At 34.3% G+C, this 27,618-nt stretch overlaps 4 protein-coding genes across 9 annotated transcripts; 3 read left to right on the top strand and 1 right to left on the bottom strand.

Annotated features, from left to right (window-relative positions):
• Positions 1 to 11,918: 11,918 nt before the first annotated feature.
• On the top strand, positions 11,919 to 16,067 carry LOC107950937 (uncharacterized). Its single transcript, XM_016885841.2, has 3 exons — positions 11,919 to 12,190; positions 12,279 to 12,351; positions 15,239 to 16,067. The coding sequence occupies exon 3, from the start codon at positions 15,314 to 15,316 to the stop codon at positions 15,845 to 15,847; it is 534 nt and encodes a 177-aa protein (XP_016741330.1). The 5' UTR covers positions 11,919 to 12,190; positions 12,279 to 12,351; positions 15,239 to 15,313; the 3' UTR covers positions 15,848 to 16,067.
• LOC107950900 (uncharacterized) lies at positions 13,306 to 27,259 on the bottom strand. Of its 6 annotated transcripts, none has more exons than XR_001698261.2 (16): positions 27,014 to 27,202; positions 26,779 to 26,856; positions 26,326 to 26,409; positions 26,045 to 26,218; positions 25,801 to 25,869; positions 25,571 to 25,697; positions 24,851 to 24,923; positions 24,512 to 24,628; positions 23,376 to 23,495; positions 23,212 to 23,230; positions 22,509 to 22,554; positions 22,041 to 22,372; positions 21,530 to 21,645; positions 21,341 to 21,434; positions 20,546 to 20,729; positions 13,306 to 13,513 (listed from the first exon to the last, which is right to left on the bottom strand). XR_001698261.2 is itself a non-coding variant. In XM_016885828.2 (15 exons), exons 1-15 carry the CDS (start codon positions 27,101 to 27,103, stop codon positions 20,607 to 20,609), a joined length of 1,563 nt encoding a protein of 520 aa, XP_016741317.1. In that variant the 5' UTR covers positions 27,104 to 27,206; the 3' UTR covers positions 19,514 to 20,606. The 6 variants fall into 6 exon arrangements, 2 of the variants coding, with proteins under 2 accessions (XP_016741317.1, XP_016741308.1); XR_001698272.2 differs by having other exon boundaries at positions 13,499 to 13,513; positions 20,546 to 20,630; positions 27,014 to 27,207; XR_001698256.2 differs by lacking the exon at positions 13,306 to 13,513 and adding an exon at positions 19,514 to 19,834 and having other exon boundaries at positions 27,014 to 27,259.
• On the top strand, positions 14,816 to 15,249 carry LOC121204991 (L10-interacting MYB domain-containing protein-like). The gene is made up of 2 exons (XM_041075918.1): positions 14,816 to 15,143; positions 15,239 to 15,249. Exons 1-2 carry the CDS (start codon positions 14,816 to 14,818, stop codon positions 15,247 to 15,249), a joined length of 339 nt encoding a protein of 112 aa, XP_040931852.1.
• LOC121204963 (putative nuclease HARBI1) lies at positions 16,363 to 17,616 on the top strand. Its single transcript, XM_041075850.1, has 3 exons — positions 16,363 to 16,724; positions 16,811 to 17,042; positions 17,154 to 17,616. Exons 1-3 carry the CDS (start codon positions 16,710 to 16,712, stop codon positions 17,354 to 17,356), a joined length of 450 nt encoding a protein of 149 aa, XP_040931784.1. The 5' UTR covers positions 16,363 to 16,709; the 3' UTR covers positions 17,357 to 17,616.
• Positions 27,260 to 27,618: the final 359 nt, after the last annotated feature.

Here is a 27,618-nt window from a genome sequence, read left to right as displayed (position 1 = left end):
CCCCTTATTCAGATAACAGTATGGCCCATAGGCCCATTTTAAAATACATGCAACATCAATAAAATATGCAAGCCTATTTGGGGAGACTACTCAACCCACCAACCACTACACTCCACCCGTACCAGCCCTACACTCCATGTGGGGAATAGCTCAACCCACCCAGTCCAACACTCCACAGTTGCAGCCTTGCTGCTCAGTTAACAGTAAATTGAGGCAAAGTCTCCAGTACGTAGACAAGCCACTTTCAGTACTTCCTTCGTCAATATCCCAATCCCATGCATCAGATAATAACAACATGGCATGCAGTAAATAACAACAGTCAAACATGCATTTAGGTCAATTTAACCCTAGGGGTATTTCGGTAATTTATCTACTAGTGGTAAAACTGTAAATTTTTCACTTTTAAAGGTATTTCAATAATTTATCTATTTTAGGGTTTTTCATGCATATTCCTACTTTTCACGTACTAACAGAATCACGTACCGAGGGTTCTTACCGAATTGGGCCCGTTGGCCCATCATTCCAATTTTGGCCCATTAAGCACAAAAATATCGAGGGCACAGAAATCATGCACTTTGCAGTCCAAATTTTGCAGCTTACCAAAAATATTAATCGATTTACCTCACGAGCATTCGCACACTCGCAAATCTACAAAATACCGGTTTTCGGCATTTCGACTTTTCGACTTTTGCCGATCCAGACTAAGAAAGAGGGTGTTAGTTACACACCTGTTTGCGACAATATGCTAACGAGATCCACACACGAATCACCTACAATTGGATTACTAACACGTTAATCTAACTATTCAAATACAAACTACGTATTAACCCCTTACAATATTCGGCCAACCACACCTACAGATCATAGTAAGCTTATAAGAAAACAATAAGCAACTCATTAACAATTTTTTGTCAATGTTTACCACATAATCATAATTTCACTGCAAGCTGTCTTCCTGAGCAACAGTCACTAAATCATTTATAACTGGAGCTACGAAACTCCAAATCAAGTTCCGTTAATTTTCCTTGAAAATAGACTCATATATCTTTTATCCATAAAATTTTCAGAATTTTTGGTTTAGCCAATCAATACCAGATTTTTTTCAAAGTTTCTCATGTTTCACTGTTTGACTAATCTGACCACTATTCATTACAAATCAAATTTCTCATTGTAAAGAATTCAAAATATGTTTTCGTTTATTCCATTTGAAACTAGACTCATTAAGCTTTAATTACATAATTTATGCAGCTTCTAACTCATCTCCCACAATTTATGGTGATTTGCCAAAGTCACGTTACTGCTGCCGTCCCAAGCAGATTTATTACCAAATCACTTTTTCACACCTAACTTACATGCTTGTTATTTAAACATGTATATCACCAATCAATCATCACATATCTATGATTTTACTTAAGTATAATCTCCATTTCATCATTTTAAAGCACAACATGTTAGCTGATTTTTCCCTTTAACATCTAAGGCACATGCATGCTCATTTGTTTGGCTCAACTTCACCTATCTTCCATTTTTTCATCAAAAGAACATGAAACAGCAACCATTTCCTTGATTTTAATTCATGACTAAATGCTCACAACACAACTAAAAACCAAAATATGCTTCAAGAGTTAAGGTAGAATCAAGAAGAACTCATGAACATCAAGATAGAAGCAAACTACCATGAACTTACCTTCAATTTTCTTCCCCAAGTGACCGAATATTCAAGAGCTTTCTCCTCTCCTTTCTTTTCTCTAACTTTAGGCTATGATGAACAAAGATGGACAAAACTTTGTTCTTTTCACCCCTTTTTCTTTTAATAAAATTTCATATTTCATCCATTTAATTCTTTAATACAAAAGACATGAAATGCCCATCATGGAACATTTACCTAAACCATTATCATGGAACATTTACCTAACCCATTATCATGGAATATTTACCTAATCCATTATCATAGAACATTTACCTAACCCATTATCATGGAATATTTACCTAATCCATTATCATGAAATATTTACCTAACACATTATCAATTTGTACCATGAATTATGGATATCAAGTGCTCATATTGTCTACAACAACATGATGGCTTGCCACTTCATGTAAAATGGGAGGTTTGTCATGCAAATCCTCCTATTTTGCACTCCTATTTATTTGGCCACTTCAATTTAGCCTATAGCATTTTCAAACATTTTCACATAGTTCCTATTTCATAATTTCACTCACAAATGACAAAATCAAAGCATGAAATTTTGCCAACATTCACAGAATTCCCGAAAATTGGGGCGTTGCAACTCTACCCTCCTTAAAAAAATTTCGTCCTCGAAATTTACCTGATCCAACTAGTTGAGGGTATTGTTGACGCATAGTTTCTTCTGATTCCCAAGTAGCTTTTTCCCTTCCATGATTACGCCAAAGTACTTTCACTAACAGGACAGATTTCCTTCTGAGAACCTTAACATCTCGAGCCAATATTTGCACAGGCTCCTTCTCAAAGGTCAAATCAGTCTGAACTTCAATTTCTGCAACTGGTAGGACATGAGCAGGGTCAGCACGATAACGCCTCAACATGGAGACGTGAAAAACATCGTGAATCCTGTCTAACTCTGGAGGGAATTCCAACTGATAAGCCACTGGGCCTACTCGCTTCAAAACCCGATAAGGCCCAATGAACCGCGGACTCAACTTGCCCTTCTTACCAAACCTTAATATCTTCTTCCAAGGAGAAACCTTTAAGAAGACCATATCACCTACTGGGTACTCAATCTTTTTACACTTCAAATCTGTATACGACTTTTGCCTATCAGATGCTTCTTTTAACTGGTCCCTAATTATTCTGACCTTATCCTCAGTATCAGCTACCAACTCTGGTCCAAGAACTTGTAACTCTCCTAGTTCGGTCCAACAACTAGGTGTACAACACCTTCGTCCATACAGTGCTTCATACGGTGCCATTTGAATACTCGCCTGGTAATTGTTATTGTACGCAAATTCTGCCAACGGTAAGTAATCCTCCCAACTACCTCGAAAGTCAATCACGCATCCCCTCAACATGTCCTCCAGAATCTGAATAACCCTTTCCGATTGACCATTAGTCTGGGGATGGAAAGTCGTACTAAAATTCAATCGCGTCCCCAACGCCTCATGCAACCTTTGCCAAAACCGAGATGTAAATCTGGGATCCCGATAAGAAATAATTGAAACTGGGACTCCATGAAGTCGCACAATCTCCGCCACATACAACTTGGCTAACTTTTGAAGTGAAAAGTCAGTACGAACAGGTATGAAATGGGCCGATTTGGTCAACCTATCCACAATCACCCACATCGAGTCTTTCTTTGATGGTGTCAAGGGCAGCCCACTCACAAAGTCCATAGTTACCCTCTCCCACTTCCAAAGTGGTATCTTCACTGACTGTAATAGTCTAGAGGGTAATTGATACTCAGCTTTCACTTGCTGGCATGTCAGACATTTCCCTACAAACTTCGTTACTTTTTATTTAAGTCCAGGCCACCAGTACAATTCTCGTAAGTCGTGATACAACTTGTTACCTCCAGGGTGCATGGCACAAAATCCTCCATGAGCTTCCTTCAATATTGTCTGCCTCAAATCAGAGTCCTTCGGAACACAAATTCTTCCTCGGAAACACAAAACTCCTTCGCCATTTAACCCAAACTCAGAAGTTTCCCCTTCCTTAACTTGTTGGAAACGAGCGACCAAAGACTCATCGTTCAACTGCTTTTCCTTAATCTAATCCACCCAGGTTGGCCTAACTTGCAACTCAGCCAACAGACTTTCATCATCATACAAACTCAGGCGAGCAAACATTGCTCTCAGATCAGATACAGCTCTACGACTTAAAGCATCGGCTACCACATTAGCCTTGCCTAGGTGATACTCGATCGAACAGTCATAATCCTTAAGTAACTCAATCCATCTCCTTTACCTAAGGTTCAGCTCCTTCTGAGTCAACAAATACTTAAGACTCTTATAGTCAGTGTATATAATACACCTTTCTCTGTACAAGTAATGTCTCCAAATCTTAAGTGCAAATATCACTGCTACCAACTCTAAATCATGAGTCGGATAGTTCCCCTCATGAGGCTTAAGCTGTCGTGATGCATATGCAACCACCTTACACTCTTGCATTAACACGCAGGCCAAACCCACGTCTGATGCGTCACTGTACACACTAAAATCCTTCCTAGACTCCGGCTGAATCAACTCAGGTGCTTCAGTCAGAACTTTCTTCAACTTCTCAAAAGCTTCCTGCTGCTTCTTAGTCCATACAAACGGTACTCATTTCCTTATGAGTTTTGTCAAAGGTGCTGCCATCACAGAAAAACCTTCCACAAACCTTCTGTAGTATCCTGCCAACCCTAGGAAACTTCGAATTTCCGACACCATCCGAGGTGGCTTCCACTCCAAAATTGCTTCAATCTTTCGAGGGTCCACCTTAATCCCTTCGGCAGAGACCACATGCCCTAAGAAGGTTACCTCCCTCAACCAAAATTCACACTTGCTGAACTTCACAAAGAGTTCCTTCTCCCTTAACACTCGCAGCACTATACGGAGATGCTCATCATGTTTCGCTTCAGTTTCAGAATATACCAGGATATCGTCAATAAAGACGACTACGAACTGATCTAAAAATGGTTGGAACACACAATTCATCAGATCCATAAACGCTGCAGGAATGTTCGTCAGTCCAAATGGCATAACCAGAAACTCGTAATGACCATACCGAGTCCTGAATGCCGTCTTATGGATATCTGCCTCCTTGAATCTTAACTGATGATATCCAGATCGAAGGTCGATCTTGGAAAATACAAAAGCTCCTCTAAGCTGGTCGAACAAATCATCAATCCTTGGCAGTGGATACTTATTCTTAATCGTCAGTTTGTTCAACTGGCGATAATCAATGCACATCCGCAACGTACCATCCTTCTTTTTCACGAATAGCACCAGTGCTCTCTATGGAGACACGTTTGGCCTAATAAAGCCCCTATCCAACAACTCTTGAATTTGTGCCTTTAGCTCCACCAACTCCTTCGGTGCCATTCTATACGGTGCGATAGACACTGGTGCCGTTCCAGGCAATAAGTTAATTCCAAACTCCACTTCTCGGTTCGGAGGCAATCCTGGAAGCTCATTCGAAAAAATATCTTGGAACTCCTTTACGGTCCTAACCTTATCCACTGTCAGTCCCTCCTCTTCCAACTAACTTACAAATGCCAAATAGGCCTCACAACCTTTCTGAATCCACTTCTCGGCTCTTAATGCTGACACCACATTGGACAAATAATCTCTTCGCTCACCTATCACCATAACCTCCTCATCCTTTGTGGTCCTTAACACCATTCGTTTAGTAGCACAATCCAGGATGGCCTTATGCTTAACAAGCCAGTCCATTCCTAAAATGAGATCAAACTCTCCGAACGGTAACTCCATCAGATCTCCAGGGAAAATCCTACCTTGAGTTTCTAAGGGTACATCCCTATATAGTTTGTCTACCCTAACCAAGTGACCCAAAGGACTTAGTACAGATACCCCACTCACAATCTCCTCAGAGCAGTCCAAGTTGTCCATAATCCGTTCTGTGGCCTCTAACCAATATTCAGCTACATTCGGGGCTATACCAGACACGCCCCTAAAGATCTCCGCTCCGTTAGCCCGAAGTCATTCAGAAATAGATCCCCGAACTCCATTGCCCTTACTTGCCCCGGCAACCCTTTCCAGAACACGAAGCATTGCCTGTGACAGGGCATCATCCTCGGCACCGCGGTCATGAGACTCTACCTCTGTTGCGGTGGTACCGGTGCATCCACCGCCGGTATATGTCTCGCTCAAGCACTTCCTCGGCCCCGTCCACGGCCTCTTCCACGAACGGCTCTTGTACTCATATCGTATTATCTTGATTACGAATTTTTATGCATTGATTCAATATTCCAATATTTATTACAGATGTTTTATGAATCAGACAGTAGTTCAGAGTTTGTTTTCGCAGAATCGAAGTCTAGCTAGAGTTTCAGTCTCTTATCAGATTTTCCTATGGTTTCAGTATCATCCTATCTAGAGTATCCTAATAGGGTTTCAATACAGACAGATAATTCAGGAAAATATTCAGAAAAGTTCAAAGTAATACTTACAGACTTGAGCCGGAGATTCGGAATGCCACCTTCTAAAGATCTAAATTTTAAAAATCGAGTTTTTCGCATTCTTTATAAAATTTTCGTTTTCGAAAATCTTTGTTTTTGTAAACCAATTCCACAGCTGAGTTGTTGCAACCTAGGCTCTGATACCACTAAATGTAGCACCCCAAACCCGACCCAGACGTTATGGCCGGATCCGACATACCACATCGAAGCGTTCAAAATATTTTATATTGTTGATCTAGAAAAACTTACTTAGTGTTTTAAAAGATGATTATAGGTTAAAGTGGATGGAAGCTGTGCACCAGGTAGGAAACCGAAAAAGAGGAGGTGAGTCCATCGGACTGCTTAAGTACCAAGCTCCCTTCAGATTCAATCCTAGACATGCACACCGCCATTACCACACCTTAACGTCATGTATATTTCTAGGAAACCGATTTGATTAAGTCCTTTTTAGGAAAAGTGATTAATTTTGGAAAATACTTTCATTGCGAAAGCTTTGCTTGTCATCGTGGTATTTTGAAATCAATTGTTGTTTTTGAAAACGCGCCCTAAAGCTTTCCAACTTCAACAGTTAAAATAAGTAATACTTATCTTAGATATACATATTAAAACCATCAAAAATAATTAAGCGGCCTTATTACATTTAAAAACCCAAAACTTCAAACGTAAATAAAAGGATGTCTAGTTCACCAGAAGAAAATCAAACTTTCAGAACGGGCGGCCACTCCGAATTCCCTCACAGCTCCAAGCCCACTATGGTTGGGGATTACTTGCGTGGATAAAAATAAAAAGGGTGAGTTTGGGGAAACTCAGTGTGTAAGGAAAACCCATTCAAAGCCCAAGTCAGCTCAAGCCTATTGGGCCTAAGCCCATTCAGGTAACAGTGGTACTAGACCAGAGCCCTTTTCAGATTACAATAAACTGGGCCTTAGCCCATTATTCAGATAACAGTATGGCCCATAGGCCCATTTTAAAATACATGCAACATCAATAACATATGCAAGCCCATTTGGGGAGACTACTCAACCTACCAACTACTACACTCCACCCGTACCAGCCCTACACTCCATGTGGGGAATAGCTCAACCCACCCAGCCCAACACTCCACAGTTGCAGCCTTGCTGCTCAGTTAACAGTAAATTGAGACAAAGCCTCCAGTACGTGGACAAGCCACTTTCAGTACTTCTTCCGTCAATATCCCAATCCCATGCATCAGATAATAACAACATGGCATGCAGTAAATAATAACAGTCAAACATGCATTTAGGTCAATTTAACCCTAGGGGTATTTCGGTAATTTATCTACTAGGGGAAAAACTGTAAATTTTTCACTTTTAAAGGTATTTCAGTAATTTATCTATTTTAGGGTTTTTCATGCATATTCCTACTTTTCACGTACTAACAGAATCACGTACCGAGGGTTCTTACCGAATTGGGCCCGTTGGCCCATCTTTCCAACTTTGGCTCATTAAGCCCAAAAATATCGAGGGCACAGAAATCATGCACTTTGCAGTCCAAATTTTACAGCTTACCAAAAATATTAATCGATTTACCTCACGAGCATTCGCACACTCGCAAATCTACAAAATACCGGTTTTCGGCATTTCGACTTTTCGACTTTTGCCGATCCAGACTAAGAAAGAGGGTGTTAGTTACACACCTATTTGCGACGATATGCTGACGAGATCCACACACGAACCGCCTACAATTGGATTACTAACACGTTAATCTAACTATTCAAATACAAACTACGTATTAACCCCTTACAATATTCGGCCAACCACACCTACAGATCATAGTAAGCTTATAAGAAAACAATAAGCAACTCATTAACAAATTTTTGTCAATGTTTACCACATAATCATAATTTCACTGCAAGCTGTCTTCCTGAGCAACAGTCACTAAATCATTTATAACTGGAGCTACGAAACTCCAAATCAAGTTCCGTTAATTTTCCTTGAAAATAGACTCATATATCTTCTATCAATAAAATTTTCAGAATTTTTGGTTTAGCCAATCAATACCAGATTTTTCTCAAAGTTTCCCATGTTTCACTGTTTGACTAATCTGACCACTATTCATTAGGAATAAAATTTCTCATTGTACAGAATTCAAAATATGTTCTCGTTTATTCCATTTGAAACTAGACTCATTAATCTTTAATTACATAATTTATGCAGCTTCTAACTCATCTCCCACAATTTATGGTGATTTTCCAAAGTCACGTTACTGCTGCTGTCCCAAGCAGATTTATTACCAAATCACTCTTTCACACCTAACTTGCATGCTTGTTATTTAAACATGTATATCACCAATCAATCATCACATATCTATGATTTTACTTAAGTATAATCTCCATTTCATCATTTTAAAGCACAACATGTTAGCTGATTTTTCCCTTTAACATCTAAGGCACATGCATGCTCATTTGTTTGGCTCAACTTCACCTATCTTCCATTTTTTTCATCAAAAGAACATGTAACAACAACCATTTCCTTGATTTTAATTCATGACTAAATGCTCACAACACAGCTAAAAACCAAAATATGCTTCAAGAGTTAAGGTCGAATCAAGAAGAACTCATGAACATCAAGATAGAAGCAAACTGCCATGAACTTACCTTCAATTTTCTTCCCCAAGTGACCGAACATTCAAGAGCTTTCTCCTCTCCTTTCTCTTCTCTAACTTTAGGCTATGATGAACAAAGATGGACAAAACTTTGTTCTTTTCACGCCTTTTTCTTTTAATAAAATTTAATATTTCATCCATTTAATTTTTTAATACAAAAGACATGAAATGCCCATCATGGAACATTTACCTAAACCATTATCATAGAACATTTACCTAACCCATTATCATGGAATATTTACCTAATCCATTATCATGGAACATTTACCTAACCCATTATCAATTTGTACCATGAATTATGGATATCAAGTGCTCATATTGTCTACAACAACATGATGGCTGGCCACTTCATGTAAAATGAGAGGTTTGTCATGCAAATCCTCCTATTTTGCACTCCTATTTATTTGGCCACTTCAATTTAGCCTATAACATTTTCAAACATTTTCACATAGGTCCTATTTCATAATTTCATTCACAAATGACAAAATCAAAGCATGAAATTTTGCCAACATTCACAGAATTCCCGAAAATTGGGGCGTTAAATATTTATTGAATGTTCATTTTCATCAGAGGATTCGAATGTTTTTTGTAATTCATAGGTAGTAGATTCTAGAAGAATTTTATTTATATTTTGTTCTATTTCTTCATCTAGATTTAAATTATTAATCTTTCTCTTAATCTTACAATATTTTGAGATGTGTCCTACTTTTCCACATCTTTAACATTTTATTGTTTTTAGATTTTTTTTGTTTCTTTTATTTTCTATATTTTCTATATTTTGACTTTTTATAATATTATGAGATATTCTTTTTCCTATTTTTTGGCTTTATAGGACAACATGTTTTTGAGGAAAAAGGTTTACTTTTAATTTCAAATTGACGGCGAAATGATCTCAATTCCTTTTTGCATTGATATATTTCTTTTGAAGTTATTTTTGTAATGTTAAATCTTGACAGATTTTTAATCCTTCTTTTTGGATTAGTTTCACCCTATGCAAGTTTTTCATATAGAATAATATCTTTGTAATTCTCCCTAATTTGGTTTCTAACTTTTCTCCTAATAAAGAAGGGAAGTCTTGTTAGAAAATTTTCTTTCCAGAATAGTTGTTGATTATCAGATCTTTGTATGACCCTGGTAATAAAGACATCTTTATACAATTTAAAATCTGTTAATTTTTTATTTTAAATTTGATAATAATTTTGAATTCCTATCTTTACAATGAGAAAGATCTCTTATAAAATGTTTAAAGATTGAGAAAATCAAAGTTACAACTGCATCTTGAATTTCTTTTCTTTGTTTATCTAAAATAAATTTTCATTGATCATCCTATTTTATTGCTTTTAGAATTTCTTTTTGTTGGGTTTTAGTGAATGTATAGTCCCACCACCCCTTTAATTAACCAATAAATCCAGCAATTAAAAGATTGACTATAGTATGATCATTAATCAGCCCATTTTGGTTTTGAGTTTTATAAACATTTGAAACCATTTTTATTTATTGTAATAAACAGAGAATATTATATCCAGATTTCGCCCATATTTCATTCATAAATAGTGTAGCATAGGTCAGGTGCAGTGATTCGTGGTAATATAATCTTTTTGGTTATTTCCAAGCCATTTTGTTAATTTATTGTTCATTATACTGGTCAAAGTTATATTGGGAAGATTGGTGTAAAATGTTTACTGAGTGTTCAGCTTGCATTGGGTTATTTGAGGCTATTAATTCAGACTTGTAACCTTCCAAAGCATCAAGTCTATTTTAGATTTATTTTAAGAAATCACTTTGGTATTTCATATGGTATAAATATTGATTCTTTAAAACTTCTTTCAAATTATTTCTTTTACTAATTCTTTCTTAATTGGTTGGCTTTCAATCAGGTTTTCAATTGAATCTAATTATTTTCTTATTGTATAAAGGCTAAGATTTGTATAATTGTTTTATTCCACTATCATCTTAGTGTCTTTTGATGTAATTTGTTCTTATGCATCAGGAGCTCTTATTCTTAAAGAGCTTATTTTTATTCCAATATTTCTATGAAGATATTGAACCTTCGTTAAGCGGGGATGTTGAGATTCAACTTCTCATCTATTTGTTTTCCATCTAGTATTAATTTTTATTGTACTGATAAATTCCAAATAATGTTCTTCAAATTATTCAAAGAATTTTATATAAATTTTATGAGTGTTTATAAATTTTTAATATTCTTGGAGAATGTTCTCGTTCTCATTATTATAATTTTTAAAGTAATCTTTTCTTGTTTGTTTATTCTTGTTGGAATAGAAGTGTCTTCTACACTATTATTTATTGATCTCAAAAGATTTTTCTAGTACAAAAATTTCTAAATTTTCTTCTAACTTGCACTATTAGTCATTGATGAGTATATTGGTGACATATTAGGTGAATTTTGGGGGCTCCCTTTCTGTCTGGTATAGATAGTTTGAGCTATATTTGAGGATTTATCTATTCTTTATAAATTACTTCGAAATATTGTTGGGACAGAAAAAACTGAGGCTCTAGCAGTCCTAAAGTCTTTTCTTTGTGTTACAAGATTTGATTCTTATTCTATATTTAGCTTTCTAAAGGTTGTACTAGTACTTCCTATTTCAAAGAAATGTCTTGAGGGTATTATGGGTGACTTATTGAATATTAGTTCAACTGTGTCATCTTGGTGTTGAGAAATATGAAGTGTTTCTAATAGAGGTTGGTGCAACAAGGTCTATAACACCTTTTAACTTCCATTTGGCATGGAGATTGATTTCATGCCATTGTATTGTTTCTGGAATTGTGAAATGAGATCTTGAGGTGCCTAATTCTATTAAAAGGGTTTTTCCTTTTGGGTTTTGGAGTAAAGCCTTGGTGTTAACAACGAAATACATGACTTTGAAATAGCCCCGATAAACTCACGTTAGTACTTCGGATCTGGGGTGCATTTTGTAATTATGAGTATGAATTTGAAAGGTTAATGATTTTAAAATGTTTTTATCAGTTAATGAAACCATAAAATTTGGGTAACAAAAATGTATAAAGTCAATACATAGGCTTGTTTCAACTATTCCTAGTTAGAAATCATTAAACATTATGTGTCTTTGGTCCTTTAGGATAATTAAAATTGAGATATTTTTGGTGCCTTCAACACTAAGGCCCCGGTCTTCTCCCCGTTTGTAATGAGCTTTTGCTCAAAAAAGTACTTTTTGCCTAAAAGCATTGCAGAACAAGCATCAGTGAAAAAAAAAATCTAACTTTAAAAAAGTGCTTTTGCACAGATGGAGAAGCAGAAAAATTTGGCTTTTCTCAGCCAAAAGTGCTTCTTTGGCTTGTATTTCCTATTTTAACCTGCTTCTTTGCCTTTACTCTTTCTTCTCTGTAACTTTACTCTTTCTTCTCTGCTTTGTTCTTATTCTCCACTGGTGGTGAGTTTTATTTTTTGCATCTCTTATTCTCTTTCATTTTTGAAATAATTATGAAATGATGTTCACATTTTTTCACTTTTTTTTTCAGCTGGGCATCCTGTTTTTCTTCATATTCGAGCTTTTCAACATCTCTGCAACTGCTGTTTTGCTTCATATTCAAGGTTTTATCCTTTTCATCTTTGGTACTTTGGCAAGGATTATGCTTAAAAGAGAAACATTGTAACCTGCTGCTGTGTTTTTACTGCTCATAAAATAATCTGTGATGGTCTAATACTGGCTTGCATTTGTGTGGTAGATATCTATGTGATACTACAACATTGAATTCACTTTAATGAAAATTTTTAAAAGCTTATGTTCAGTAGCCAAAAACCAGATGGTGTTTGCTTTGTAGATGCCGCAGCTAAGAAACTATCTTTCTTTTAACATAGCCAATTGGGTTTTCAAATGTCTTACAATATATCTGTTCCGCCTGATACATTCAATGAGCACTTCCATTTTGATCTTCCTTTGGTTCCTCTCTACGATTCCTCATCTGATAACAATCTTCAATCTTTGATGACCCAGCAAAACCCAATTGACGAATCCTTACAGTTCCTTTGTATTAAGTTAAATAATAAAGTATACAAATTGAGTTTTCTGTCAAAAAAATGATCTAAACAAGAAATCAATTTTTGTGCTGATAGTATGTCATAAATGTGCAAGCAATCAATCACTGGATTTTGTAAGCATATGTGTAAAACTTCTTGTTTGGATTTTAACTCGATTACAAACCATTTCATATAAAATATTTGATAAGTACCCACCTCACTTTTTGATGCATGTCGCTGGAGGTATCAAAACTTTGGTTTCTTTCTATCGTTTATTTTACCTGATGTATTAGTATATTTCTTTGTCAAAGGAGTACTCATTGTGCCTCCATCAATCATGCCTGCAGGGTGCATTGTTTGTGTCTGCATTTGTCAATCTTTTGCTCTCAATTAAAAAATATAACTGATCCTTAGAATCTTTAGATGCTCATCTAGTTGTCTAGTTGGAGATGTCTTTGCAATAATCTGACATCCTATGATAATCTGGTAGTTTGTGTAATTAGAAATTTGGTCTCACAAATTTGGCACAAAAAAGTTCTAAAATTTCTTCCTTTAGTTTAATGTTATTTCTCCTTGGAATTGGCTTACCTTTCATTTTCCTTTAGTTGGGAGACAGTTGGATACCCTCTTGAGAAAAAAGTCATTTTTTCCTTTTTGTGCCGTGCTTGCTATTACCTGAAGGCTCAAAGATTTGATTGCAGCTTCCTTTAGCTTTCTTTGGCTTCTAGTTTTTACACTGCACGTTTAGCATTCTCACACAATGTCAACTGCAGAAATGGTATGGATTTTCTAGGTCGGTTGATAAAATGATTTCTAATATTAGAATATTACCAATACCCTGTTTAGGCACTTTTTTCTTTAATCCATTTTGCTAAACTACTTGATATATATATACATATATAAATGCCTAAATTGAAATGATGTTCTATTGTGTATGATTTTAGTCATGGAAGTTGTAGGTTTTTACTTAATTGCATTTTGTTCTTCCATTATGATTTTATAAACCAAAGATTATCAGTTTTTTATTTATTTATTAAGGGGATTAAACTGTAAGGATCTTCACTTTTTAGCAATACCGACATATTCTACAATCCATAATCAACGTTATAGGCACGTTGGATCTTACCCCAAAATATAATTGTTTTGAAAAACTATTATTTAAAAATAATTTTGTCCCCCACAGATACGATGAATTATGGTAAAAAAAAGGTAAGGTTAGCGAGTTGATAAGTATAAAATATTTAAAAATAAATGTTAAAAAAAAACATGTTTTGATAAAAAAAAATGAAACATATATTAAAATTTTAAGGTATGAAAAAAAGTATATTGTCAATATACTAAATATTCACCTATATGTGTTATATAAAACTTTTATTTATAAAAAATCAAATGAATGTAAAATATTTAAACCCGAAAAGCTAGTAATCATAACATCCCTGCTCATGAAAATTGGATTAATTTGAACTTTGCTAATGGTATATATATAAGTTAATGGTTTAAAATCTGTAAGACTGAAATCAAAAGCCCGAACTATTTTTGCTGTAGTCAATGAACCCAATATATATTTATATATTTATATATAACCATGAATCATTCTTGCAAGACAAACGATCCTTCTATCCTTTTCTCCATTGGTTTAGACTATGACCATATATATTTACACTATGACCATATATATTTACATATTGACTGTAATATTTTTATACTATGACCATATATATTTATATATATTATCTTATGCGCGTGATTACCCTAGTATTAGCTTGTATATGTTTTAGCGTTAAACAACCTCTCTATGTTTTATTAGTATGCTTGTTTTGCCATTGAAGCTGCATGGTTTAATTGTGTTTGATGCTATTATTAGTTGTGTTCTCTTTCTTGATTATTATTCAGGTCTTGGAAATTTGATTTTGATTGAGAAAAAAATCTTAGGATCCTATCTTGATTTTGATACACATGTAAAAAAATATACTTTTGTGACATTTAATTTTCTTGATTGCTTTACTGGCTGAAACGAATCTTTTCGTATACAAAATAGATGAGTACGTCGGCGATTGAAGTTAGTGGTGAAAAAGTGAAAGCAGTGTGGGATAAGAGATTGACAGAAACATTTTGTGATATTTGTATTAAAGAGATATTGAAAGGCAATAGGCTTGGTACTCATTTCACAAAAGATGGATGGTTGAAAATAATGATCAACTTTGAGAAAGAAACGGGCAAGGCTTTTTCACAAAGACAACTTAAAAATAGGTGGGATGCCCTAAAAAAAGAATGGAAAGCTTGGAAGAAACTTAAAGGTGAAGATACTGGTCTAGGGTGGAATCCTATTAAAAGAACTGTCGATGCTTCGGATGATTGGTGGGAGAGTAGGCTAAAGATACATTAATAATTCTGAATATTTTTTTTCTTATTTATGAGTTTATTGATAATTACTGTTATTAAACTATTATTTGATATGTAGGTTGTGCCTGAAGCTCAAAAATTTAGAACATTGGGCATTGATCCTGAATTCGAAGGGAAGTTGGACCAAATATTTATGGGAATAGTTGCAACAGGTGATAAAGCATGGGCACCTTCTTCTGGTACACTGCGTAGTGATTTTTTTGAAGATGTTAACAATGAAATACATGAAGAGGATGATGAAGAAAATGTGAGAAATGATGTTCACATTTTAAATGATGTTCACATTTCAAATGATGTTCAAATTGATGGAAACGGTCAAAAAAGAAAAAACCCTGAGATATCAAGTTCACATTTTAAGACTGGAAGAAAGAAATCCTCAAAGCAAATTGAAGGGGCTGCAAGATTGTCCAGTCAAATAGAAAAATTATGCAATGCAACTGACAATATGAGTCAAGCCACATCTAGTTTGACTCCTGTTATGGATCCATATGGTATTCCACAAGCAGTCAAAGTGCTCGACAGCATGTCGGAAGAAGTTCCTGAAGCTAGTCCGCTATACTTTTTCGCACTTAGATTATTGCTCAATAAGGACAAGCGAATTATGTTTTTATCAATTAATCCCAAGATTAGAGCTTTGTGGCTTAAGACGGAAATGGAGGATAGTTGAAAATTTTCTGATCTTCTAGGGTTCGGAGATATCTATTATGTGGTCGACTAAAAATGTTAAACTAATTTTATCAATAGTTATTTATGTTTGATTTTTGGATATTGAATTTATGTTCTACTTATTTATGTGTAATCTAGTTTTACCAATGGTTGTTTATGTTTGGTTTTTGGATATTGAATTTATGTTCTACTTATTTATGTGTAATCTAGTTTTATTAAAAGTTGTTTATGTTTGGTATTTGGATATTGATTTATGTTCTACTTATTTATACTAAATTAGTTTTATCAATAGTTGTTTATATATGATTTTAGATGTTCAAATTTTTTCACAGGTGATGAGTATAGTTGAGAATTACAGCGGTGATGAAAGTGATGATGAAAGGGAAAAGAAAGAGATTTTACAACGCATGGAATGTTTTAACCAATTATTTGTTGTTGCATCTTCTTCCGTACAATTATATTACGAGAAGTATATATTAAAGCAACCATGCATGAATTCAAAACAGTCAGGTGAGACATGGATTCGAGAGATCCTTAACGGTCACGAATCACGTTGTATGATTAATTTTAGGATGTCTAAAATGGTATTCACAAGTTTGTTGAGAGTTTTGGAGATAACATACAACTTGCAAACTTCAAGAAACATATCTTCTAGTGAAATGTTGGGAATTTTTTTATACATCTTGGGCACCGGTGCAAAAGTTTCCTAATGTCGAGAAAGATTTCAAAGGTCTAGATCAACAATAAGTCGATACTTTGCAATTGTGCTTGAGAAAGTTTCAAGGATAGCCACTGATCTAATTGCACCCGAAGATCCTTTCTTTAGCTCAATACCTAAACAAATACGTAATGATTCTAGATATATGCCGCATTTTAAGGTTAAAATTTAATTTTATCTTTTTATATTTTTAATATTTTTGGTCGACTAAAAATATGCACGAGACTAATATGATTATTTGTTCAGGATTGCATAGGTGCAATTGATGGTACTCATATTGCCGCTATTCTTCCACCAAATGAACAAATTCCCTATATTGGAAGAAAAGGTATCCCAACTCAAAATGTTATGGCAGTATGTGATTTTAATATGTGTTTCACCTTTGTCATGACTGGATGGGAAGGATCGGCACATGACACTAGAATATTTCTTGATGCAATTCGAGATCCAAAATACAAATTTCCGCACCCACCAAATGGTTAGATATTTTATTTATATGTGATTTTTAAAAAAAAAGTATAAGTTCTTTAATTGATAATTTTTATAAAAAAATTCTTGAATTAATTGTTTGTTATATTATGACATGTAGGAAAATATTATCTTGTTGATTCTGGATATCTTCAAATGAAAGGTTATCTTGGACCATATAGAGGTCAGCGATATCATTTACCTGACTTTCGTAGAGGTAGACCGGTGTTTGGTAAAGAAGAGATATTCAATCATTCACATTCATCATTACGTAGTGTGATTGAACAAACTTTTGGTGTTTTGAAAAAAAATGGGCCATTTTAAGGGATATGCCAAGTTATAGTTTTGAAAAGCAAACGATGATCGTTGTTGCTACAATGACGATACACAATTTTATCCGAAAACATGTCGGTCGAAATGATGCAGATTTTATGAAATACGAAGATATTAACTGGGCATATGAGAATACTATTGATTCAGAAAATACGCATAGTCGAGAAAGTGATGATGATGACGACGATGATGATGATGGTGATGATGATGGTGAATCAAGCAATTCAAGTGGTTTTGAAATGGAATTAACAAGAGATGCTATAGCTTCTAGTTTAATGAATTCACTTTAAATTATAAATGCTATTATAAAATTTTTAGTATTTATATTTGGTAGATAAATATTATCCCTTTTTGAAACTTTAATCCAAATATATGTAATATTTTAATTTGTTAGGTTTATGTTTTCTATGTTATGTTAATATCTAATATGAGTTTTACAAATATATTAAAAGCATTAATTAAAAATATAAAATAATTTTTAAAATAATACAATTGTGTCAATATCTAATTGCAAATATTTAATTATTATATTTAAATATTTAAATATAGTTTATATATTCTAATTAAATTTAATAATTAATCAATATTAATTACTTAGAAATATTTAAAATTAATATTATATATTAAAATATTAATAATATATTAAAATATTAATAATAAGTTATAATAAATTATTTTTTATATTTTTGCTAAAATATCATAATATTAACTAATTTAAACATTATTTAAATACATATTTATTATTTTATAATATCATGTCTAAAATAGACATTTTACTTCATAAAAGTACTTTTTTACAGCAATACCAAACACTTAAATTTTTCAAAAGCACTTCTCAAAAGCACATTTTCACAGCACTTTTCAAAATCACTTTTCAAAAGCATTGCCAAACTGACCCTAAATGGTTTAACATCGACTTAGACTAATCCAAAATGGATATGTTTATAATTTTGTTCCTTAAGCTTATTGACGACGACTCTATCTAATAATAGTTTCATATTCCTTTTAGATAGATAAACTTTTTTCTTTTGTTTTTATTACATAACTTCAAAAGACATTTAAAGTTTCAAATATTATTTTTTTTCATTTGGATTTTTGGAACTCTCGAAAGAGTTCAATTGTCACATCTTTGGGGAACATTTTCATAATGTTATTGTTCATTAACAGTGTTATCGGAGGTTTGGTCAGACCCTTGAGAATTGGTTCTCCTAAGCAAAGCAAAAATCTTTTTGTTTCGGATTTCCAACAAAGGATTCTAATATCAAAATTTTTGGATAACTAAAACTACATATAGGGATAGTTGGTCTTTAGCACGTCTTGGTCTTTAACACGTCTAACCCATGGCTAACTGGTTTATGTATCAATACTCAATAAAAATGATAATACATTAATAAAAACAGTTAAACCAAAACTCAAAAATATTTAAAACAAATAGAATTATATGTTCTTTCTTGGCTCAGATACCAAACGAGTTCCAAAGATATAAGGACCGGATGGAAATGGATAGACATAAATTTTAAATTTTAAAAATTTGAAAACTTATAACCTTTTCTAAATAGGAGAGGGAGAGGCTACAAAAGAAAAATGAAGAAAGATGTTTAGATACAACTTTGAAAGTTTGAATGAACAAATTTAGTTTATGTATATGTTTATTCCTTGATGACCCTTCCTCCTCTACCAATTTTCTATTGATGCTGTACTCTTAGCGCTATAAGGTTGAAGTTTTGAAATTGGAATGAAGTCTTACTTTAGTTGTTATGTAGGTACAAAATCATGTGAGTTATATCTAAATTTATTATGATCTAGATTCATAAATAATTACTTTATAATAATCAATTCTAATTGTAATTCTTATTTCACAATATGTATATAATTTATTGGGCCTCTTCTGGTTCACAACATCTACTTGCTTTCATTGCAAGAACAGAATAAAACTGTAGCTATAACACTTAATGTGCTACTTGCTCAGTCTATATAAATTTATTTATTTTATTAAGAGCTGTGAATAGTTCAAATGTACCAAACTGAGCCTCAGAACAGAGAGAGACAAACAGTAGGTCAACTTTGCTTTACAGTAACATATGGGAGACCAATTACCATTTACTCTTTTAACAACTTTAACCACCAAAAGGGCAAAAGGAGGAAACGTAAAACAAATCCTTGCTAGTATTCTAGTACATTCAAACAGAGACAGCATTTGGATTAATGAAAATAGTTCAAAGTAGTTCACTGTTTATGAGTATATCTAAACATGCAATAATTCACCTCTCTTCTCTCTCTCTCTCAATAGGAGTTTGAATATTATATTCTATATGTCATATTACATCAGGGAATCTCATCTCAGCATACCTTACTTCTGCCCTTTTTCTAATAATTACCAAACCCTTCTTTTCTATGCTTTCCTTTTGTTTTACCTTCAGCTGCAAATCCCTCTTTTCCACACCCCTCCCCTCAGTATTAACAATCGCACTACAGATAAAAAAAAGGTTAATCACTTTTTGGGACCTAAACTTGGCAACTATTCCCAAATTGGAGCCTAAACTTTTTTTTGTCCAAAGTAGGCCCTGAACTTGGCAATTGTTCCAATTCTGGGGCTTGAACTTTTTTATGTCTATGTTAGGCCCTAAACTTGGCAATTTTGTCTACATTGGGACCTGAACTTTTTTTGTTCAATTTAGTCACTGATATTTCCTTGAAAACCTTATAGTTTAAATCTCAATATGAGAATAATTGCCAAGTTTTGGCCCTCATGGAAACATTTGCCAAGTTCAAGGACTAATTTGAAAAAAAAAAGTTCAAACCCCAATGTAAAAGCGGTTGCCTAGTTTAGGCCCCAATGTGAGGACAATTATCAAGTTCAAAGCCTAACATGGACAAAACATGAAATGCATATAAAAAGCATCATTCTACCGTGTTGCTTAAGGCAATAACTGTCAAAGCTCATTTTCATCAATACTTGCTATTTTCATCAATAAAAAAATTTTAGAATTTAGCAAAATATAGTTACCATTTTCATCTAGGTTACGTACAAGAGGATTCCTAACCTAAAGTTGTTGTTTATGTGAAGCTATATATAGAGTCTTAATGGAGAAATCATCTAATGCAACAGTAAGAGCTTTGTAGTTTAGATCGTAAGAGTTTTGAAATGATTTGTATTCTACAAATTTGTTGAAGACTTACATGTAGAAGCACCGATTGCAATAGAAAGCTTCTGAGATGAAATATGCATCAATTTCTATCCTCAGATCTCCATGGAACCAATTACCTAAAGAAGAATATTGCGTCATGAGATGTCTCGCCCAACACTCAGTTTTGGTACATCAAAGTTCCCTCCTACGTATTTATCCAACACATTTTTGAATGCCTGCGCTAGAAAATAATAAGGCTAAGAATGCAAAGTTCAGAATTTAGACTGTGTTGAGAGTATGAAGCATCATAGTTCAGCAAAACTTCCTATTGGATATCTTGTGGGAACAGAAACACAAACTAGCTAAAGAACATACCAACCTGCTGAAGAAGTAATGACGGAAAAGAATAAAGAACAAATGAGAAGAAGTGTCACTAAGAGGAAAGGTAGGGGGGATGAAAGAAGGTCTTCAATGGTGAAGAGGATCAGAAAACTGTAACGAAAATATTCTTTTTGCTGCTTTATGCAGCTCCAAATTAGGCATATCATGTTAAAAAAACAATGTTGGCCTGACTATATAATTTCCTCAGAAAAACAAATTTAGATTAATCAACATGTAGTTCAGGATGAAGATTGCAATTATTCCTCCAATAAACTCAAGCCACCCACCTCTACCTCCTCACCGACAGAAGAAAACTGAACTCAAAACATTTGTTGGACTTGAATTTGAGCAGAAGGGTTTGTCTTATAGATATATCTCATAGCAGATGATGTCCCAAATCTATATCATAAACTGGTAAATACTTAATTTCTTTGGAAGAAAAAGTTCAAAAGGGTCAATGCATCACCTGGCGTGCAAATGATTCTTTCCCATTTAAAATAGCATCCATTGCTGCAAATTGGTTATCAAATACCCCATAGAATATCTGGTAGAATTTGTTCCTGAAACCATGAAAAAGAATAATACTGATGCCAAAGCAACTACATAGCAAAGAACAACTAAATCAGGATTGACTCCAAGAATAATTGACACGTACCGATTTTCTTCGGTGTTCTGCTGATCTATCTCATCAAACTTCCGTGTAAGGACTTCCGCCCCCACTGGTGAAAGTAAGTGCAGTACTAGAGCTTCCAAAGTTCTGGGGAAGTTATGCTGGAAAACGATACAAACAAACAAACAAATAAGCATTCCTTCATAAAAAGTAAGAGTAACAAAGAAAACCATCAAGGCATATTGAAAGAAACCAAGACAATTTAAAATAAACTGAGATGGGTAACCCATTCATTATGCTGTTGTTTTCTTAAATTCCTTCAAGTAGAATCCATCTTTCTCATATTTAGTTTTCCACAAATGTTAGAACAGAAGCCTCACTTAGACAAGCACCAAATCTAGTATGTGACATAAAAATCCCCAACATAACTCCTTCAATTTTAAAATAAAAATAATAATATTTCTTCCAAACTCATCAAAATTTAAAATAGAATTAATGAAAATTCTAGGTGCATAGTGAAAGTGTAAAAAATGCTTATAGGAGATTGCAAACTCACCGCCATGGCAACAAAAATATCCTTAAAGATGCCTGGTTCAAGGATCCAAAGATTTTTAGCTACAGGATCTTCTTCTAAATGAAATATTTCAGTTGTTAAAGTTTTATCTTGCTCATTTGTCTTAGAACACATCAATCCATTTGTTGAATCAGACGACACTGGTTGATTTTGATCAGAAGCATTAACACGGTCATGAACTAAAGCAACCAGTTCATGAAGGGCCTGGAGAGCACAGGGTCTCAATTCATGCAAAAGAAGGCTATGTTGTTCTTGTTCTTTCCTTTTCAAATCCTTGCTCTGCCCAGCCTGATCCAAGCTATGGTCTACATTACCTGGGGAAAAAGTTATCAAGTTTAATCATGGCTGAAAAATAATCAGTTTCTCAGCATGTTTATCTTCTCTTGTTTTTGGCACAAGTCTGCATGCTTATCAGAATCTAACGTTCATCACACAGAAGATGTGGCTTACTCTCCTGTCTCCACGTAGGAGTAGAACCCTTCAGAAGCACTTGATCCTGTCCTAGTTTCAAAATAAAATACACAACACATTAATTGATAGACATGGAAACAAAAAGGAAAGTACCATCAGAAAAAGCAGAGAGTTTAGTACATGTAAATCCTCAGGAATACAGTATAACCGGTAAAAAATGTACAATGTTGTCCATTGCATTAACTAGTGCTGCCTAATGCATCATTTATCATGGTCCAGTCCATACTAGTCAAGGATCAATTGACAGTAAGATATCTGAAACTCACTGAAGCTTTAACTTAATTAACTTTATGAGATGATTTGATTTATCTCATTAAGAATTTATGATATTTAAAAAAACAGGTTCAAAAAAGCAGATGAAGAATCATATTTGCCAACATAAAATTCATGCTTCCCCTACAGCTATAAAGATTTTAACCCAAATTCAAAGAAAACAGGCTCTTTTGTTGCAAATGAACCATTAAACCAAAGAAAAGGATCTGAAAAGACAATCCTGATGAGAGATGCAAGTTGTGCAAACTCAAACCTATAATTTGGATAGAAATAACAAGCCAGGAAAAAAAAGATCCACTGTTAAGCATATGGTGTATCATAGAATGTCAAAATGACCAGACAAGAGTAGTGTTGTGCTGATCAAGACTTAAAAATATAACTGCAACAAATAGTATAGCAGTGTACATACCATTTCTCTGTCTGTCAATCTTCATACAACAGGTTCATTCCATGAGCAACATAAACTCAAGTCAGATAATAATACCAATAGCAATAACAGATTCGTTTTCTAAGGGGGGGAGGGATAAACTATAAGAAGCCAAAATATTTTAAAAGATGATGATCCACAGCTACCTTCTAAGTATTCTGCGCAAATGATATGCATCCATGTGGTCTGCCAAGCTAGACATTATGCTGGAGCGCCACCAATAATTAACAGCAATAGTCAACTCATCGCTATCTACTTGGTGGAACCTGTATCAATAGGAAACAAAAATCACCAAGTTCAATGCAGTACAAAAGAAAGTGTAGCTCCAGTACAACACTTCTAGTTCATTGTTAATTCTACTCCACAACTTAATTCTACTCAACAAGTTTTACACTGTCTTATTATGAGATACCTCACAGTATATGCTTTGTTCATTCACTGCAGCTTTTATGATTCTCTACCACATCCGTCAAGGCATCAACAAAAAGATACTATATTGACTTGCACCAGAAAGCCAACTTTACTTCGAATTTTGTTTTTCCCATCCAAAACAGTAGCTATTATCTAAAAGCAAAGTGCTTAGGCATCAAAGCAATGGGGTTGCTTCCAAATTCAACATTTCTCTCATGAATATAACCAGTGAGAGAAATGAGGGTATGTTTGAAGTATTGGTAGCATCAAAAAGAGATTTTTCCATATTTTGTTTTTTCATTTACAACAAACTAAGTAGGATTGGATGTCTTTGAAACTCTAGTTCAAAAGGAGATAAAACTTGCAAATGAGGAATAACAAGCAAACATTTCTTAGGAAATGAAATTTTCAAACTTGAAAAATGGAAGAGGAGATAATGTTTTAAGCGATCCACCAGCCTGAGTAAATGTGAAAAAGCACAGATCACATTTAGCTAGTATTGTTGAATGTACGGTCACAAATATTCTAGTTAAAAAAAAAAAAAAGGCACAGATCACTCTTGCTTTCCATTCTCATAAAGAAAAGTTTGAATTCCAAATCAAAATCATTACTGGAATATCTAACTTCAAACCATTAGTGCGAGTCTGACAGCACTAGCTTGACTACACTCAATCAAATCTAAGATCATTAACGAAGAGAGTGGATGCTCTCAGTAATTTATAACTAAGATGTTGCTGAGCTTCTAGAGAGAGAGAATTAATAAATAAAAAAGAATCAATCTTATGCTGGAACTTATAGGCCAAGCAAAAAGAGAAGGGAAGAGAAGCCTGTAAAGATGATGTTTTTATAAAAAATAAGAGCTTAATCTTACCAGCCTTCGGGAATGAAAAGTGCATCTCCCGCTTGAAGAGTAACCTTCTGAGAGTATTCCATGGAACATTGTGCTCTTGGATGAATTGAAAAATCAGGGTTTTCCAAAGCAACAGAGCTGCCAAGACAGTCCCCCCCCCCCAAAAAAAAAAAAAAAAAGAACCAACCAAAGAGCATAGATAATGTTAAAGACATCAAACATTTTAACATGCTAAGAAAGTAAATTTGAAAGTCAATCATGTTGCCAGCCAAGCATTCCTTTTTCATAATCAGAGTAGTTCAAAAAAAGCAAAATAGAAGGAAAGTTAGGTTCTTGATGCAGATAGACAAAGTAGCATACCTATGGTTTGAGGCCTCCCCATATATAGGCATGGGATATAGCATAGGACTTGCAGAAGGGGGCCATAAAACAACTGCAACGCCATATAGTTCATCAAGAAAACAAAAACTCGTTCTAATATTACTCACATAATAAATGCATTGATCAAGAAAGGAAGACAAGCTAGGTGAAAGACGTGTATTCTTATTAACAATCAATGACAAGTAAAGCAGATAGAAACGGACCATTATGGCTTACAAAGGAAAAAAGGACTACCTCGGCTAGGGTTTTTGGGTCTGCAGTATTTATTTACAAACAACTTAAAAACCGTGAGTAAGATAATGAAACTCAAACACCAGCATGTGGACAATATTCCTTATTCAGTCATCCCATATATGAATGACTTAGAAGGAAGTAAAAATGTAATGTCATTGTATGCCTTGTACACAAGCATTCTCAAACACCAGCACGTGGACAATATCCCTTATTCATGCTGTGGTCTGCAAGGTCCTTTCATGATTAAGCATAAGAAGAAAGTTACAGCAGTCCTATATCCAGAGCTGATATGTGCTAGGCAATACAAATTTATGAGTTAGAATGTCATATCCTCCAATCTGGATGTTGATGAAAGTTATGATTCTACAGATTACAAATGAGAACACCTATCTATAGAGAGCTGACCAAGAGAAACAAAAAAACTAACAAATCTATATATTTAATTTGTAAAAACAGAAGATGCACCTTGTTTTCTTCCAGTGATTATACATAGAAGATTATGGTGAGGGTCATAGTGAGCACTTGATCTAGCTTGAGCAATGTTCATCCACAAATTAATTGAAGAAAGATTTTTTTCCTCCAAAATTGCAGGCTGTGCAAATCAAGCAGTTGCAATCAGAATTTCCTAGCATTACTAGTTCTTCTTTAGAGAACTAACTAGTAATAACAAGCAGTTGAGAAAGAAATATGCAGACCAACTGAATGTCCTCCTGTAGAGTTTCCAATTGAACTCTCTCTTCATTCTCAGCATTTATAATTGGAATCTGAATCGGAAGTATAAAAATTCAACAATTACATTCATGCTTAAAAAGAAAATTGAAATGAAGGACACACAGGAAAAGTGAAATCCATCTGGTCTCAACATATTAAATAAACAAAGCAAAAGCAGAAAAAAATGTTAACAGAGACGTCAGTGATCACAGAACTTTGAGTAGCGACCTGTGCTAGGTAGATTTGTTTTGGAGCAGCATCTACAAATGGTGAACAGCCTTGCTCTGTGTCAGATTCTTCAAGTTGATGCCCTTGTGAATTAGAATTAATACTGCAAGAATTACCGACATTTTGCCTATGCCATTTACAAAAGGCAATAAAAGTGGAAAATGGTAATGGAACCTGTAAACAAATGCAAAACCAAATTGATCACAATTCTCGCATCCACCCAAGAGAGAAAATGTATCACAAGCCTCAGTGTATGAAGAACATGAGAATTAGTGAATTACCCTCTCATGGCTTCTAAGATCACCGTAAAACACCGGTGCAGTTTGAGATAACATAGCCTCCACCATGAATGATCCTACCCGTTCCTAAAGTTATACTCAAACAAGAAAAATACTAAAATAAATACTTTAATTGAATATATAAAATGCACAATTCCACTAAAAAAATGTAACTCTAGAAACCATATCCAACATGTATAACGCACTAATTCAAGCTCTTGCCTATTAATTAACTTATTGAATAGACTATCACAGATGTAAATAAAACAAATGTAAAACTAGTGCTACTTTTCTAGATTTGAAACTCAATGCATAATTATGTCTTTCAACATTATATACAAAAATATTATTTACTTCCAAAACGTTATCCATTTTACTAAAAATCCAGCAACTTAAAATATTTTGACTCGAAAAGCGAGCATAAAAATTGTAGTAATTATAAAAGGATAAGCAAACCTCCAGATAACCGAGGCCTCCATTAGAAGGATTCCACTTGGAAACGGCTTTCCAGTCCTTAACGCATCCAACGAACACCTTTCAAAACGAAATAAAAATCAATGAACTAAGATTGAAGCAACTACCGCTTATATAAATTAGCAAAAGGAAAAAAAAAGTTCGGACCAATTTTTCTCGAAAAACGAACAGAGAAAGGGAAAAAAGAAACAAAAAGTTGAGAAAACAGAAAAATTACGGCGGGAACATTTCGAGATTCAATCTGAGAGGCGAACTGTGCAGCTGATGGGAGTTGATCGAAGCTCTGGAGTCGTACAGAGTCTTCCATTTATTTTTTCACTAATTTGTAACAAGCTTTTCACGTTAAAAAAAAAAAAAGCTTTTCAGCCTGAAGAATTTCGTAGTTCGGCCTTTGGATTTTATTTGAGTGAGAAGTGAACCATTGGAGCGTTGAGGCCTGAGAGAGTCCCAACAAGGCTTTCTTAAGTTTCATTTGATTGTAAAAAGCAGGTCTAGGTCTATCATAGACTTTCGATGGCCCTTTCTTTCCAAAGAATACACATCAATGGGCCGAATCATGACTTCTGATTAAATTACTAAAAAAATGCTGATTTTTTTTAAAATTACTAGAATAAGCTGATTTTTGAAATATTTATGGGTATAGACCGATTTAGGACTGAAAGTATTTTTAGGTGAAATCTAGAAAAACGATTTCAGCCGGAAGTACTTTTTGTGTGTCACTAGTAAAACGCTTCCAAACACTTCTAGTTGGAAGCGTTTTCCCCTCAATGGATACTTTTCCAACGACTATTTTGGAAGTGTTTTCCCCTCAATGGATACTTT

Source organism: Gossypium hirsutum, chromosome A08 (genome assembly GCF_007990345.1).
Source record: "Gossypium hirsutum isolate 1008001.06 chromosome A08, Gossypium_hirsutum_v2.1, whole genome shotgun sequence".
Taxonomy (NCBI): domain Eukaryota; kingdom Viridiplantae; phylum Streptophyta; class Magnoliopsida; order Malvales; family Malvaceae; genus Gossypium; species Gossypium hirsutum.
This window is presented reverse-complemented; position numbering and strand designations above follow the sequence as displayed.